Raw genomic sequence first — 18,449 nt, 5'->3', positions numbered from 1 at the left:
GATCATATTTAGGAAGGAGCATGTAATCATAATATACACACTTGGATTTCAGCCTGAATCTATCCTGTGCATTTTAGAAAAATCACTCTCCTGACATCTAAAGAATGATGGATAGCATGGTATCTTTGAAGTAGGCTCAAAGTGTTCAACATCTATCTAAAACTAAAAATATATTATATTTAGGGCTTTAACTTTATTCCCTTTTATAGATGAAAAATGCTTGTCACTTACTTTCCTTTGATTACACTGTAAATAAGTCATGAATCTGGGTTTCAACACAATTATTCTGACTGCAGACTTCATACTTTCAAGTACTGTAAAGTACTATGCTGTAATAAATCCAAGAAATGATAATGATTTAAACTAATTTCATTATGAATGAGACAGATGCACTGATTTTTAAGATACTGAAGAGGTAAAATTAGTTGTGCTTTTTTATAATGTGTGAGAGAAGAGGATGCTATTCAGATATTTCTCTTTCTTTTTTAAATTTAGGTATAATTGACATATAATGTTATTATTTGTTTCAAGTGTACAGCATAACCTACATCTTGTGAAATGATCACCACAATAATCTGATTAACATCCATTACCATAGATAGTTACAACTTGATTTCTGATCTAGGAATACAAAAAAAAAAAAAAAGACTCTGTCGTTAACTTATATTAATGAATCACAGAAAATTTTGCTTCCATAATTGAATCCTACTTTCAACTATCCATATCACACATTTTTAGAGTATTCACTATTGCATTTCAAGGCCACAATATGATGGAAGAAAGAGTTTATTCTTAAAGACATTTCACAGAGTGCCTCCTACAAATAACATCTGTTGCTTTCAGCTTCCCTTGTTTTCATGTTTGCCATTTCCTCCTAGGAGTTCCCTGCTTTCTCACACATATCATCAGGTCTAGATGATACCCGATTGTCTTAGTGAAACTGTGATCATAATTTCCATTGCTCTTCTGGCATTTTCCAATAATACAAAATGATGAAAAGACATTTCTTACTACAAAACCACTATAAGTAATGAATGATCAAGTTTTTCTAAAATACTCATCAAACAATTGCCATAAGTAAAGTACATGAAAATCTGTAAGAACAGCTTTGGTAATTTTGAAAATGGTAGACCCAGTTTGCTCAGAACAGGAGTCTATTTAGTTTTTTCTTCAACATATTTGCCATGAGTCTTAAACTGTTACAACTATGACCTCCTTAGATTATAATGAAGATATGACATCTTGTATTCAGATGGATGTGGGTTTAAAAGAGATGATGTGTTTGTGTGAATGTGTGTAGAGGAGAAGAAGCTATGTACATATGATATGGGTAGGCATGTATTAGCTTTTCCTTATTTCCATTCTCTTTTCATTTCAATTTACTATTTTCTTCTCTATTTTCTTTCTATAGCTCTGTAACTATAAGCATTACAAGTATTTGACAAGTCTTTTAAACTATATGAGGTTCAGATCCATACGTAAAGATGGGATTAATGTTCTCCTATTTATGTTTATAAAGATTAGAGATAATATTTGCACATGTTCTGCAGCACTGGAATTAGTAGGCAAGTACCTTAATGAATGGTAGTTGATGCTGCCATTTTAACTGCACTTTAATATATTTTAATATTAATGAATAAATAGTAACACATGGGCTTACCTGAATCCTTTAGATTTATTTTGAATCTTTTAGATTGCATCTTAATGAATACATGTTCATTAGCACTTATTACAAAAAATGTTTTAATACTTGTGTGTTACCATCTAATCAAATGAAACTACAGACAATTTTAGAGGCTGGCAAAGCCTTATGTATGTCAATATTGAAAATAAATTATGTTGATGATGATGAAAGTAATTAATGAATTATTAATATTAAGGCAAAATTTTAGCATAATACCAGTGATAAAACTATTGCAAATTAGCAGAGAACAAAAGTGCTAACAAAGATGAATACATTATGTAGAATTTTTTATGCCAATCCACTGCAAAATCTCTAAAACCGTCTCAAGAATTTGCTTCTTCACACTGATGTTTATGTATTGATACTACATTTCTTATTGCGTGAATTAACTGAGGAAGAGAGTATACTCAATTGTATGGTATTCTTATTTTCCTTAGGTTTAAAGATTGCAGAGCTTTACTCAGTATTCTGAAGATTGGTAAACACCCATTTGTAAGGAACATGGACTTATGCATTACCAAGCAGGATGTCCCTTCCCAATGATACCCAGTTTCACCCCTCCTTCTTCTTGTTGCTGGGAATCCCAGGACTGGAAACTATCCACATCTGGATTGGCTTCCCCTTTTGTGCTGTGTACCTGACTGCACTCATAGGGAACTTCACTATCCTATTTGTGATCCAGGCTGAGAGCAGTCTACACCAGCCTATGTTCTACTTCTTGGCCATGTTGGCTACCATTGACTTGGGTCTCTCCACAGCTACCATCCCTAAGATGCTTGGGATCTTCTGGTTTGGTCTCAAAGAGATCCTCTTTGAAGCCTGCCTCACTCAGATGTTTTTCATCCACAACTTCACTGGTATGGAGTCAGCAGTCCTCTTGGCAATGGCTTATGACCGCTATGTGGCCATCTGCAACCCCCTCCGATATAGCACCATCCTCACCAACAGGGTCGTTTCTATGGTTGGTGTTGGTGTGTTAGTGAGATCATTTATTTCTGTTATTCCATTTGTATTTCTCATTTTACGACTGCCCTTCTGTGAGAATCAAGTCATCCCTCATACCTACTGTGAACACATGGGTCTTGCTCGCCTATCTTGTGCCAGCATCAAGATCAATATCATCTATGGCTTAGGTGCTATTTCAATCCTAGTGTTTGATATCATAGCCATTGCCCTTTCTTATGTTCAGATACTCCGTGCTGTTTTTCATCTTCCTTCTCGTGAAGCACGACTCAAGTCTCTCAGCACATGTGGTTCCCATGTTTGCGTAATTCTTGCCTTCTATACACCAGCTCTATTTTCCTTTATGACACATCGCTTTGGCCGAAATGTCCCTCGTTATATTCACATACTTTTGGCCAATCTCTATGTTATAGTGCCACCAATGCTCAACCCTGTCATATATGGAGTCAGAACCAAGCAGATCTATGGCCGTGTGGAGAAAATGTTATTACAAAAATAAGGAATTAAAATGGAATAGCACCTAATATGTATGAGATGGAATTTTTGAGCAGGGAAACAACTTATTATATAAAATTATGTACATTTAAGTGTGATTGACAAAATACATATTTTGGCTCCCTTCTGTAACTATTTTAATGAGTTCAGAGATTGAAAAATCTAAGCTTTGTTATCCAATTCAAATAGTAAGTGAAGGTCCATGACAAACTTTATATATGATATTTGATCAGTGGTATCAGTAGATTCAAACTAGAAATACAGAATGTACCACTGATTTTTTTTTTTGTATTGTGTCATTCATGTGGATTTTTTTTGATGATTCTCTCTCCCTCTTTATCTCCAAGTCTCCCTGTAACTGTTTCTCCAGTCTTACTTTGCAACCCTCTCTTGTTTCTCCTTCTTTTTCTCATTTTCTCAATCATTTTTATTTTAAGGACTGAAATATGATATCCTGTGATTTCACCATAAATATCATAAACATCCAAAATTGTGTCATAGATTAGGTACTTATTTTGCACATAAAATTGAACTAGGGAAATGAATGCCTATAAAAGCTTCATTATAAATGTTTGTGTAGAGTTTGTCAGATATATTTAGGTTTCATAAACCAAACTATGACATAAACATAAGTAAAGAAACCATCTACAGCTAGAGCGGTTGACTCATCCACATTCTTAGTTCTATATATTCTCTAACTTATTTTTAGACTAATTTTGTAGTTGCTGTTTCCTTTGTTCATTAACAGAACTTGTTTGGTCCTAGTTCTATCTTTAGTATACATATTTCAATGATCCTCAACTTCCTTATTTTATAAACATTGCCATAGTTTTATTTCAAAGATTAAGCATGAAGACTTAATTACATTGCATAATGTTTATACAATAATCAATATAGTGCCTGCATGTTTTTTAGAGTAAATAAAAATAATTATCAGCCATTAACATTATCATCAGACTTCCTTGGTGGCTCAGTGGTAAAGAATCCACCTGCCAATGCAGGAGATGCGGGTTTGATCTCTGAATCGGGAAGATCTCCAAGAGAAAGAAAATGGCAACCCAATCTAGTATTCTTGCTTGGGAAATCCCATGGACAGTGGGACCTAACTGGCTACAGTCCATGAAGTTGCAAAAGAGTTGGACATGATTGGGCAGTTAAACCACTACAACAGCATTATCATCATTATAATTTTTATCATATTCTGTTATTGATGCTCACCCTTGACAACAATGTTTCTATTAGAGATGTTCATGGGATATTAAGAAGAGGTGGCAAGAATACACAGAAGAACTGTACAAAAAAGATCTTCACGATCCAGATAATCACGATGGTGTGATCACTCACCTAGAGCCAGACATCCTGGAATGTGAAGTCAAGTGGGCGTTAGAAAGCATCACTACGAACAAAGCTAGTGGAGGTGATGGAATTCCAGTTGAGCTATTTCAAATCCTCAAAGGTGATGCTGTGAAAGTGCTGCACTCGATATGCCAGCAAATCTGGAAAACTCAGCAGTGGCCACAGGACTGGAAAAGGTCAGTTTTCGTTCCAATCCCAAAGAAAGGCAATGCCAAAGAATGCTCAAACTACCGCACAATTGCACTCATCTCACATGCTAGTAAAGTAATGCTCAAAATTCTCCAAGCCAGGCTTCAGCAATACGTGAACCGTGAACTTCCAGATGTTCAAGCTGGTTTTAGAAAAGGCAGAGGAACCAGAGATCAAATTCCCAATATCTGCTGGATCATCGAAAAAGCAAGAGAGTTCCAGAAAAACATCTATTTCTGCTTTATTGACTATGCCAAAGCCTTTGACTGTGTGGATCACAATAAACTGTGGAAAATTCTGAAAGAGATGGGAATACCAGACCACCCGACCTGTCTCTTGAGAAACCTGTATGCAGGTCAGGAAGCAACAGTTAGAACTGGACATGGAACAACAGACTGGTTCCAAATAGGAAAAGGAGTACGTCAAGGCTGTATACTGTCACCCTGCTTATTTAACTTATATGCAGAGTACATCATGAGAAACGCTGGGCTAGAAGAAACACAAGCTGGAATCAAGATTGCTGGGAGAAATATCAATAACCTCAGATATGCGGATGACACCACTCTTATGGCAGAAAGTGAAGAAGAACTAAAGAGCCTCTTGATGAAGGAGAAAGAGGAGAGTGAAAAAGTTGGCTTGAAGCTCAACGTTCAGAAAACTAAGATCATGGCATCTGGTCCCATAACTTCATGGCAAATAGATGGGGAAACAGTGGAAACAGTGTCAGACTTTATTTTTGGGGGCTCCAGAATCACTACTGATGGTGACTGCAGCCATGAAATTAAAAGACGCTTGCTCCTTGGAAGGAAGGTTATGGCCAACCTAGATAGCATATTTAAAAGCAGAGACATTACTTTGCCAACAAAAGTCTGTCTTGTCAAGGCTATGGTTTTTCCAGTGGTCATGTATGGTTGTGAGAGTTGGACGGTGAAGAAAGCTGAGCGCCAAAGAATTGATGCTTTTGAACTGTGGTGTTGGAGAAGACTCTGGAGAGTCCCTTGGACTGCAAGGAGATTCAATCAATCCATCCTAAAAGAGATCAATCCTGGGTGTTCATTGGAAGGTCTGATGTTGAAGCTGAAACTCTAATACTTTGGCCACCTTATGCGAAGGGTTGACTCATTGGAAAAGACCCTAATGCTGGGTAGGATTGGGGGCGGGAGGAGAAAGGGACGACAGAGGATGAGATGGTTGGATGGCATCACCAACTCTATGGACATGGGTTTGGGTGGACTCCGGGAGTTGGTGATGGACAGAGAGGCCTGGTGTGCTGCAATTCATGGGGTCGCAAAGAGTCAGACACGACTGAGCGACTGAACTGAACTGATTTTAATATTAGCTTTATATAAAATACCATGAAGCTGTAGTGACACAACTAAAGTACAATTAATGTCAAATTTAATATATATTATCCACAAATTTAATTTATATTTATGTTTAGCATTACCTCGTAGTCTTTAAAATAGAAATTTGTAATTTGGAAATAATTACATAATTTTTCTCTTTATACATATATAATGTGAGGAAAGTTATCTCCACAATCTTCTGTCATTTATATCTGTTACTTTTAATCATATGTTCCTGTTTCTAATTTCTTGTATCCTAATTTCGTATATCATTTATCTGATGACTCTATCATTGAAGTGCCTTTATCACCGGGCACTTTCAATCTTCCAGATCAGCTGATTTTATTTCATTTGTTGTTGTTTTTTAATCACTAAGTTGTATCTGCCTTTTTATAACCCCATGGGCAGTAGCCTGCCTGGCTCCTCTATCCATTGGATTTCCCAGACAAGAATATTGAAGTGGTTTGCCATTTCTTCTCCAGCTAATCATCCTAATCCAGGGATTGAACCTGCATCTCCTGCATTGGTAGGCAGATTCTATACCACTGAGTCACCAGAGAAGCCCTTTTATTTCAGAATTATCTGAAACATTTTCATTTTTGCCTCTGATACTACCACCTTACTATTTCTAGCAATCAGCATATGATATTTGTATTTTTGCTACATACTCTATGCCAAAAATCTGCCCCAGTTTCAGTTTTGCTATTACATTTAATATTCTTCTTGGTCATCATTTTGTAGAGGTATGCCTAGTCCTTAATAAACTCCTCTGCAATCCAAATATACCTACTTTATAAGACTTACTGACTTGCCCTCCCTTCCCTAACAACTAAATACTAATATTACACCAATTTTCCGACATTTACATTTTAAAATCTACCACTCAAATGAAATCTTATTTCAGAAAAAGAAAAACACTGGTTTACATGGGAATGGATTTCTATATATTAGCAAACTCTAGGGAAATTTTTCTTACACTATTTAAAGTAGAATAATGCTTACTTTTTTCATTTATTGTTCATTTATGAAGGGTTCTCTTACAACTTAATGTAATATCTTTCAATGACTACCTATCATCCCCTCTCCTCCCAGACCATATGAAATTTAATGCTACTTACCTATCTATTAAGTGACTCACAGTGTGACTCCCAAGCTACTCAATAAATGTCTGCTGAATGAATCAATCTAAGAAAGAATGAAAGAACTTATGTGCTTATTTATCAGTCATAGCATAATATAAGAAAGTTGATACCAAATATATGTATTGGTATAAGTTATTATGCCAGAAACTGTATTGAAACAGGCTGGGTAAAGGATATATTGTATTGAGAAGAAAAGAGTAACTGATTTAATTATGAAAGCAGGGAGCAAGTAAGTTAGCAAAGCTTTCCAATCCAATGAATTTATTCATGCAAAATGGAATATAAATTGGCAAATTACTTGTGACAAGTAATAGCAACATTAGGTAATAATTGTCTTAAACATGTTTACAATTATCATCCTGGTTAGGATGTCTCATCATTACAAATAAAAAAAAATCATAGTATAAATTTACTTCAGTGTAATGAAATGTACTATTTTGCATAACAATAAGCTCAGTGAAGAACAGATCAGCTGCCCAAAATGCAATCAAGGTTTCAGTTTCTATGCAGCTTTTTAGGAACTAACAAAACTCTCTCCATAGGGATACTGAACTCTTCCTTTCATGATTGAATGCTCAGTTGTGTTCCTGATTTTTTCTATGATTAAATATTATACTTTTATCTTTATGCTCTCATTATGTTAAAAATACATTTTGATTTATGATTTGAAATGTTAGAATAACAAATCTTTTCTTTCTTTGGTTCCCATTCATTTCATTTATCTAAATACATTCCTTTCAATTTTTATGTTATTTATTTTTTATTATCTTACACCCAGTAAGACTAGCACTGCATGGGAAAAAAAAATTAAAGACTTTGTCTTATAGGAAAATCATGATATGTCAATAAATTATTGATGAGTGCTAAGACATGGATATGGGAAGGGAAGATTCATGTATCAGTGACCGATGCCCTAAACTGCATTTTTATATTTAATAAAATTGTGATGCAAAATTCAAACAGTAAGAGATTCTGTTCACTTCATATGCACAGGTTTTGATGGTATTAGTTTTGTGTTTCTGACTTCCTATTAACAATATATGCTTGCATTGGGGGAAAGGTGTGGACTAAAGACTATGTCTGCCTCCACATCAGTTCCTTCGCCCCAGGTACAGATAATGGAATTTTCTCAGGAGACTGAGTTGTTAATCTTGATTCCTATAGGGGATTTGAGTTGGCTTTGCTTTCAGACATGACCCCAAAGATCCTAAGTACAAGTAGTATAAAACTATATTCTCTTTAGTAGGTGTATTCGAGTTCTCTAGCCCTATTCCTCCTGAAGGTAAGCTTCCTTTGAAATGGGTGATGGAGATGGATAGTCATGAGAGACTACTGTTCAACAGTGAAGGAATAAGCTACAGTTGAATTTATTAAGCTAATATAGTCTGTATCACCACTGTAGAAAGATTTTCTGACAGAAAGAGTTTTTCACTGGGTCATGCTGAAATAATTTAAATTTTTAAATAATCACCTATAAAGGGAACTTAAATTATGGTATAAATGATGATCTCCACTGCCAGGGATAATTGTGTATTTGGGCAATTTGTGTATTATAATAATTTAAAAATAAGATCATTATACACCCAGAGTTAAGTGCTAGTTTATAAAGATTACCAAGAGGGAAGCAGAGAAGTAAGACATCTGAAGATGGAGACTAAATACAGTCTAGAAGGATTTACTGGCTGGGGATTCTCTATTTTAGTCATATCATTATTAAAATACTTCCCAAAATTTAGACTTTTGTCTCTCACTTTAACCAAGAGTTGATTAACCTGAGACTCCTCTTTCTTCCTCCCTTCCTTCCTTCTTTTCTTTATCCCATCCTTTCTTCCTTCCTTTTTACTTCCATCTTTGTTTTCTTTCCCTTCTTTAAGCTTCTCTTTTCCTTCCCCTACCCTTTTCTTCCCACACTCCTCTGCCCCCTTCTGTGCTGTACTATCTCTTCTCGTTTTTTGTTCCAGAAAGAAAGAAGAGAGAAAGAAAAAGGGAAGAAGAAGAAAAAAGATGGAAGAAAAGAAGGAAAAAAGAGATGACAGAAAACAAAGAGAATGAAAGATAGACAAGGTGAGGAAGAAAGAGAGAAAGAATGGAACACCATAACTATAGTGTGGAAAATTAGGAGTACAGATTTCATCAGCCTGAGGCTGACTCTAATAACTGTGATTAGAAAGGTGTTTTTATTCTCTGAAATCATCTCCTTTCAACAAAATTTTCACTGCTCGCCCTCAAACTCTCCCCAACACATGACAAGGAAGTGTAAAGATTTTAGATATTTTGAGATATTCTTAGCAATATGGCAACCAGTAGAAACCCTGGAGATTCTTTATTCTATATATCCCATCAGACTATTAATATCAAAGAGACACATATGTCTCCTGGAGGTTATTTCAGGCTGTAATATTTCCTCATTTTGTGCAACTATCTTCATACTCGATGTACAGTATAATTTGTCTATCTTTGTATACCTTTTTTCTATATCTATGGCATATTACAGTGTGTCATTGGGGTTTATGAATAAACATGAAAGGATAACTAAATGAAGCATATCTCTTCATTTAGGAAATGGTATTCAGTGTAAATATTGATACTAAACAAACTAGTTTAAGAAATTCTGCTTGATATGCATCGCTCTGTATATCTCAGTGCAACTCTGTTCCTACATGTATATATATATATATATGGTTTATGTGCAGGTATCTGTATCTGATGTTCTGTGATTTTGTGTTGATATGTTTAATTTAAGGAAGGTATACTTTGTCTTCACAAAGACTAAAATCTCAATACAAACATAAAGTCCTTCATGTTCCATTAATGAATTCTATGTTTTGTGTGAGGTTTGAGCAAATGTGCATAAGATATTACTGCCTAATATTCAGAGAAAGGTCTTTCATAAAGTTAATTTTCCTTCCACTGGAAAATAGTCAGTCTGTGACAATACCTGCTTTTGTACGTACGTTTTAGCATTAACTTTAATAATAAAAATAGAGATAAAATTTAAACCTACTGTTGTGAGTTTTTATCACTCTTATTTTCACTTCCAGAGACAGTCAACTCTTTGTCTTCTCATCGATGGCAAGATGCTCCATACCAACACTTCCACTTTTCACCCAAACACCTTTTTCCTTGTAGGCATTCCAGGACTTGAGGATGCCCATGTCTGGATCTCCCTGCCTTTTTGCTTCATTTACTTAATGGCTCTGCTGGGCAATGCTACCATTTTGCTGATTATCTGGTCTGACCACAGGCTGCGGGATCCCATGTTCTACTTTCTAGCCATCTTATCAGCCATAGATCTGGCCCTCTCCACATCTGCAGTGCCCCGGATGCTGGGGATATTCTGGTTTGATGCACATGAGATTAGTTTCTCAGCCTGTGTGGCTCAGATGTTCCTGGTACACACCTTTACAGGAATGGAGTCTGCAGTTCTGCTGGCGATGGCTTTTGACCGCTATGTGGCTATCTGTGCACCGCTCCACTACACAACCATCTTGACGCCCCACGTACTAGCAGGCATTGGTGTTGGTATTATAATGCACCCAGTTCTACTCATGTTTCCCATTCTCTACCTAACCCATCATCTGCCCTTCTGTGGGGCTCGAATTATTGCCCACTCCTACTGTGAGCACATGGGAATTGTCAAGTTGGCCTGTGCAAGCATTCGGATTAATGCCATTTATGGGCTTTTTGTGGCTTCTTTCCTCATTTTGGATGTGGCACTGGTTGGAATTTCTTATGCATACATCCTCCATGCAGTTTTCCGCCTCCCATCTCGAGATGCTCGCTACAAAGCCCTGAATACGTGTGGGTCCCATGTAGGGGTCATGTGTGTTTTCTATACACCCTCCCTATTCTCCTTCCTCACCCACCGTTTTGGCCAAAAAATTCCACCTTGCATCCACATCCTTGTTGCAAATCTCTATGTGGTCATCCCACCTGCCCTCAATCCTATTATCTATGGTGTGAAGACAGAGCAGATTCGTGCACATGTGAGTCATGCTTTCAGCTCAAAATAGGGTTGTTCCTTAGTTCTTGAAGGTATGGATATAACTGAAATAGTAACTTTCAGTCTACTGTAGACTGATTATCTTTTTAAATGTTCCTTATATCAAAAGGTCTTGCAGATACTAAAATAACAAAATTTTTGGTCTTAAATCCCAGTGTTTCCTTTTCCTATTGGTGTTGAGTATTTATTCTTCTGAATAAATTACATTTATTCATTACAGTAGGGAAACATTCCATTGGAAGTCCTTTCATTTTTAACTATGGAGATTCAGTGAAACTCCATATACATCCATTTGAAAATGACATAGCATTTTAGTGGGGAAAAATGAGTTTATTATATATGCCTTGGTCTTCTCTGAATAAAATAAATATATTTAAATATAAAATTAAAAAAAGATGTTGGTAGAGCTCATCAATAAATTTTTAAATGTATCTGATTTATTTAAGGATAATACTGGCTATTACATGAGTTGTTAAAAGCATCTCAAGCTCTTCCCTTTAATTTTAATTCTCTTTTCCTTACCCTTCAGGAAAATCTATAGGCACTATGTGCCCTCACTATGTCACTATACTTCTCTCTTTCTGGAGGCATATGGAATGAAAGAACCTGAAAAAAGTACTTGTATTAAAGCATGAAGATTTTGTTATGAGAAGATTTAATGTACAGAATTCTAACAGTTGTATTTTGAGTCAGGTTAAATTAGGTGTATTTTGTGTGTGAGAGGGAAAGATGTTGTTGTTATTTTAGTTGCAGAGTCATGTAGGACTCTTGTGATCCCACGAACTATAGCCCACCAGGCTCCTCTGTCAGTGAGATTCCTCAGGCAAGAATATTGGTGTGGGTTGCCATTTCCTTCTCCAGGGGATCTTCTGACCCAAGTATCAAACCCATGTTTCTTGCACTGGAAGGTGAATTCTTTACCACTGAGCCACCAGGGAAGTGGAAGAGGGATGGATACTTTGGTGTATCTACATATGTTAAATGTATTTAGGAAAGCCTTTACCTAAATAGGCCACTTCTCCTCCAAAGACCTCCTTATTTGTGGAATATAGAATGCATTTAATGTTTTGGTTGATGCTTTGCAAAAGTAGTTGAATTTCAGGCATTAGGTAGAAACAAGTTTTGAAAGCTATTATAATGGAATTTGATGAATATTCTTGCAATTACTTTTTGTTTTCTTATAAAAACATATTTTCACTATGACTCCTAGGCATTTAAGGCATTATTGATTAATGTTTCTAAATTAGTTGTGGCAGAAACTAATTTCATAAAAATAATGAAATAGAACACAAGACCAACTGTTTAATAAGAGTCTAGGAACTAATTTTCTGATGGTATGCTCACAAAACGATAAGAGAAAAATGACTGCACAATTTCATAATATCACTAAATGGATTAGAACACATATTTTCAGAGATTGGAAATGTGAACGATAGGGTATATATCAGCAAGGCATTGGGACTGAAGATTCAGCAAGATCTTTCTTGAAGGAATTAATGTAAGGTGACACAAGGCACATCTAAATATGATATATTTGAAGAATCCGTTTCTTGTAACAACTTAAGTACTTAAATGCTCTTTTTTCTTAGAGAATGGAAGATAGGCAAAGTGAATTTTAATGACATCTTTGTCAAGAGTTCATCCAAGAGCAGTCTTCTGAGTGTTTTTGTTCAATTGGATGTTGTATCTCATTTGCTGCACAACTTAAATTTAATATTACAAAATATAACAAAAACTAAAAGATTAAGTTTTATTATTAATAAATTATTAATTTACTTTTATTAAATTGATTTTAAACCTTCGTTTAATGTTTGATCCGACTTTTAAAGCCACCCAGGATTACCGAAACCATTCCCAAAATGAATGCAGTATCTATCTTTAGAGGGAAACATGTACATATTCCTGGAGAGTTTGATAGGATTCACATGCATTAATCAGTAAGCTATGACATTCCCTGTTACAACTTTAAGAGTCACTTTATAATCAAATCAAATCTAACAATGTTTTTACAGTCTTAATGTTCATTGGCCTTGGACATAGGGTATCTCCTCTCGACCTTGGAAGGAAAGTTATGTCCAACCTAGATAGCATATTTAAAAGCAGAGACATTACTTTGCCAACAAAGCTCTGTTAGGTCAAGGCTATGGTTTTTCCAGTGGTCATGTATGGATGTGAGAGCTGGACTATAAAGAAAGCTGAGTGCCAAAGAATTGATGCTTTTGAACTGTGGTGTTGGAGAAGACTCTTGAGAGTCCCTTGGACCACAAGGAGATCCAACCAGTCCATCCTAAAGGAAATCAGTCCTGAGTGTTCATTGGAAGGACTGACGTTGAAGCTGAAACTCCAATACTTTGGCCACCTGATGCGAAGAGCTGACTCATTTGAAAAGACTCTGAAACTGGGAAAGATTGAAGGCAGGAGAAGAAGGGGACGACAGAGGATGAGATGGTTGGATGGCATCACTGACTCAATGGAGATGAGTTTGGGTAAACTCCGGGAGTTGGTGATGGACAGGGAGGCCTGGCCTGCTGCAGTCCATGGGGTTGCAAGGAATTGGGACACAACTGAGCAACTGAATTGAATTGAAAGTTAAAGACTCCAACCACACAATCAAAATTCTGTCTACATTGTTTTCCTTCACCTAGATGACTGTGACTAATGGTAAGAAGCAGCCTTTTGTTACTTCTGTCTTTTAAAATCACTTTTACCTATAAAAACAAACCACTCAAGTCCTTGTCATTTTCCTTAGGCATGCATTCTAAGGAATAACTAATAAATTAATTAAATAATAATTTAATAATTATTAAATATAATAATAATAAATAAATAATAAACTTTTATTAATCCTACCCATCATCTGATAACCTGAAAGTAAAGATTTCTTACAACTGAAGCACATGACATCATATGAGACAGCTTTCTAAAGACATCTGAACCAGGGCTGTTGGTGTTTGTCACCAAACTTTTGATGATGACATAATGGTTCAGATGATTTCCAATATCTATGATCTTGATAACCTATGGACTTTAGACCAGAAGTGGCTTAAGTGTTCTTCCTCTAACCTTCCTTGTTACCCGAATGAGCCCTGAATATTTATCAGTCTGCATACTTTCCCTCTAACATAAAACAATGTACCAGGAAAGATCCTTCCTGGCATTTGAGGGACAAAAAACTGCTGAAACTGGGAAACCTGACTCTTGATCAGCAGTGCTTTAGAGAATTTCAATAAAAAGGGGAAATGTAAAAAATAATAATAATAAACAGAAACCTTAATTAAAGAGAGTCAGGAGACTAGAAAGGGGAGCACTCATCTCATGGAGCAATAGTAGCACCCAACAGGAAGAAAAAATGCTCTTCTTTCCTGGCAAAGACTCAGCCAATAAAAAGCCATAGACAGAATAAGAGACACAGATGCATAGAACAATTTTATGGACTCTGAGGGAGAAGGTGAGTGTGGGACGTTCTGGGAGAATAGCATTGAAACATGTATATTATCATATGTGAAACAGAACACCATTCCATGTTCGATGCATGAGACAAATGCTCAGGGCTGGGGCAATGGGATGACCCAGAGGGATGGGATGGGGAGGGAGGTGGGTGGGGGGTCCAGGAAGGGGAACACATGTAAACCCATGGCTGATTCATGTCAATGTATGGCAAAAACTATTACAATATTGTAAAGTAATTAGCCCCCAACTAAAATAAATAAATTTATTAAAAAAAAAAAAAGCCATAGACTCTTCGTTTACTACAGCCAGATCAAAATTCCTTTTTTCTTATATACATAAAAATGTTCTCCTTTGCTTGCTTTGTGGGATCTGGCATATGTTTCTTTATGGTTATAGATCCCAAATCATAGTTCTTTACTGATCATTAATAAACCGACTTTGTTGGACAAATAGCTGGCAGTCTAATTGTTTTAGGTCAATATATGTTATTGAGAAATCTGTTATTTAGACTTCACATTTTGGGGTTTTCCAGTTATCTATTATTGATTTGTAATTTAATTCAATTTTTTGTCAACAGAACTTATGTATAATTTGAATCATTCATTGGTAACATGTTTTATAGGGCAGAATATATTTTATCTTGGTAAATAGTATCCCATCACTTAAAAATAATTTGTACTTGGCTCTTTAGGGGGAATTGTTCTATTAATGTTAGTTATATCAAGGTATTTAATAGTGTTTGTCACCTATTTATATTCTTATTGATTTTTTCTTCTGCTTGTTATATCAACTATTTATTTTCCTCTTCTTGTCATACCAACTATTGAAATTTCTAATTATGATTTTATATATGTATCGCTACAGTTCTATCAGTTTTTTTCTACATGTATTTTGAAGGTATTAAAGAAAGTGTATTAAATTTTTGTGATTGTGAGGTCTTTAAGATAAAATGACTTCTTTTAATTATAAAAAGTCACTCTATATGTCTGATAAGAGAGTTGCTTGGAAATTTACTTTTTCTAGTATAGTAACTTTCTTTTGATTAGCATTAGTACATTATAAAATTTTCCATAATTTGATCAGAACAAATTTATTTATATTTAAAGTTATATTCTAATAAGGCCTTCTAGTAGTTGTAGTATCAAAAGGTATGATTTGCCATAGATGTGTGGAATAGAGTAAAAGCCCACAAAATCAACCATACACATAGACTCAGTTGATTTTCAATGAGAATGCCAAATCAATTCAATGTGTGAAAACATTCTATGCAAAAAATAGTCCTGGGAAAACTAGATATCCAAATGAAAAAGAATTAAATTGGACATCTATCTCACACCATGTAAAAATTTAAGCTAATTAATAACCTAAATATTAGGGATAAAAAAATAAAACTCTTAGAAAAAAATTTAGGAGTAAATTTTCATGACCTTGGCTGTGACGATAGATTCTTAGAACACCAAAAGCATGATTAACCAAATAAAACATAAGTAAATTGGACATCCTCAAAACAAACAAAAACAACAACAACAAAAAACAATTTTGTGCATCAAAGCATGTTATGATGAAAAAAAAAAAACCTCCAGAATGGGAAAAAGCATTTATGAGTCATATTTTAATAATAGTTTATTATCCAGAATATGCTGCTGCTGCTGCTAAGTCGCTTCAGTCGTGTCCGACTCCGTGCGACTCCATAGACGGCAGCCCACCAGGCTCCACCGTCCCTGGGATTCTCCAGGCAAGAACACTGGAGTGGGTTGCCATTTCCTTCTCCAATGCATGAAGTGAAAAGTGAAAGTGAAGTCGCTCAGTCGTGTCCGACTCTTCGTGACCCCATGGACTGCAGCCTACCAGGCGCCTCTGTCCATGGATTTTCTAGGCAACAGTACTGGAGTGGGTTGCCATTGCCTTCTCTGATGCAGAATATATAAATACAATATCTACGTCTCAACAACAGAAAGGCAAAAAAAAAACTAGTTAAAAAATGGATTGGTGGGGGGCTGCATACACATTTTTTAAATAACATGTACAAATAGCTAATAAGCACATGAAAAGAGGCTGAACTTCACTAATAACTTCCCCTGGAGAAGGAAATAGCAACCCACTCCAGTACCCCTGCCTGGAAAATCCCATGGACAGAGGAGCCTGGTAGGTTACAGTCCATGGGGTCGCAAAGAGTCAGACACAACTGAGCGAATTAACTTTCTTTCTTTCTTTCACTAATAACTAGGGATATTTAAATGAAAACCACAATAAGATAACATTTCACACCTACTAGGATTGCTTTAAACAAATAAAGAAGTAGACATAATAACAAGTGTTGATGAGGATATGAATGGATTGGAACTCTTATGCAATGTTGGTGGATATGTAAAATGGGGCTGCTGCTAGAGATATTATTTCAAACTACCTCAAAATATCAACCATAGATTTGTTGTGTGCCACAGTAATTCTACTCTTAGGTTTACATGGAAACAGGTATTTGTAGGTCAATGGTTGTTGCAGTATTATTTACAATATCCAAAAGGTAGAAACAGCCCAATCACCACCAACAGATAAATTAACAAAATGTGATATATACATTGAATGGAATATTTTGTTGTTGTTTGGTCACTAATTTGTGTCTGACTCTTTGCAATCCCATGGACTGCAGCACCCCAGGTTTCCCTGTCCTTCACTATCTACCAGAGTTTGCTCAGACTCATATCCATTGAGTCAGTGACGCCATCCAACCATCTCATCCTGTCACCCTCTTCTCCTGCCCTCAATCTTTCCCAGCATCAGGGTCTTTTCCAATGAGTTGGCTCTTCTCATCAGGTGGCCAAAATACTGGTGCTTCAGCATCAGTCCTTTCAATGAATATTCAGGGTTGATTTCCTTTAGGATTTATTGATTTGATCTCCTTGCTAACCAAGGGACTCAAGAGTCTTTTCCAGCACCACAGTTAGAAAGCGTAAATTGCTTGGCTCTCAGCCGTCTTATGGTCCATCTCTCACATCCATACATAACTATTGGAAAAAAACAGTTTTGACTATATAGAACTTTGTTGGCAAAATGATAACTCTGCTTTTTAATGTGCTATTTAGGTTTGTCATAGCTTTCCTTCCAAGGAGGAAGGAAATGGATGCAGTCATCATCTGCAGTGATTTTCAACCCCAAGAATATAAAATCTGTCATTGCTTCCACTTTTTCCCCTTCTATTTGCCATGAAGTGATGGCATGGTATGCCATGATCTTAGTATTTTGAATGTTGAGTTTTAAGGCAGCTATTTCACTCTTCTTTTTCACCATCATCAAGAGGCTCATTATTTCCTCTTCACTTTCTGCCATTAGAACGGTATCATCTGCATATCTGAGGTTGCTGATATTTCTCCCATCAATCTTGATTCCAGCTTGTAATTCATCCAGCTTGGTATTTTTTTTTTTAATTTAATTCCCTTCATGGATCATAGCTTTGCTGTGGCAAAGGGGCTTGCATAACTCAATGAAGCTATGAGCCATGCCATGCAAGGCCATGTAAAGAAGATGGATTATTATGGAAAAATAGTCACTTGGAAAAAAGCTTGGCAGTTTCTCACAAAGCTAAATATCATTTTACCATATGATCCATCAATTATATCCCAAGGAATTTATCCAACTGGCTTGAAAACTATGTCCAAACAAAAACATGTAGATATTTATAGCAACTTTATTCATAATTGTCAATAACTGGCAGTAATCAAGATACCCTTCAAAAGACAAATGAATATCCAACTGATACATCTATTGAACATAATATAATTGATATTATTCAGCATTATTAAGAAATGAGATTTTAATACACA

At 35.8% G+C, this 18,449-nt stretch overlaps 3 protein-coding genes across 4 annotated transcripts in view; 2 read left to right on the top strand and 1 right to left on the bottom strand.

Moving 5' to 3' along the window:
- LOC145525653 (olfactory receptor 51I2-like) overlaps positions 1–18,449 on the bottom strand; it is a 550,369-nt gene that overhangs the window by 386,357 nt on the left and 145,563 nt on the right. The gene's annotated exons all lie outside the window — the stretch shown is intronic.
- Positions 2,205–3,146, top strand: LOC145525715 (olfactory receptor 52E2-like). The gene has a single exon (XM_081539234.1). The coding sequence runs from the start codon at positions 2,211–2,213 to the stop codon at positions 3,144–3,146; it is 936 nt and encodes a 311-aa protein (XP_081395360.1). The 5' UTR covers positions 2,205–2,210.
- On the top strand, positions 10,253–11,188 carry LOC145525698 (olfactory receptor 52J3-like). Its single transcript, XM_081539221.1, has one exon. It carries the CDS (start codon positions 10,253–10,255, stop codon positions 11,186–11,188), a length of 936 nt encoding a protein of 311 aa, XP_081395347.1.

The sequence above is a fragment of the Giraffa tippelskirchi genome, chromosome 11 (genome assembly GCF_054371585.1).
Source record: "Giraffa tippelskirchi isolate mGirTip1 chromosome 11, T2T-mGirTip1v1.2.pri, whole genome shotgun sequence".
NCBI lineage: Eukaryota > Metazoa > Chordata > Mammalia > Artiodactyla > Giraffidae > Giraffa > Giraffa tippelskirchi.
The sequence above is the reverse complement of the archived record's forward strand: the minus strand, read 5'-3'. Positions and strand labels throughout refer to the sequence as shown.

Coding starts and splice junctions, on each gene's coding strand:
- LOC145525715 (XM_081539234.1), top strand. CDS start 2,211: ATGTCCCTTCCCAATGATACCCAGTTTCACCCCTCCTTCTTCTTGTTG.
- LOC145525698 (XM_081539221.1), top strand. CDS start 10,253: ATGCTCCATACCAACACTTCCACTTTTCACCCAAACACCTTTTTCCTT.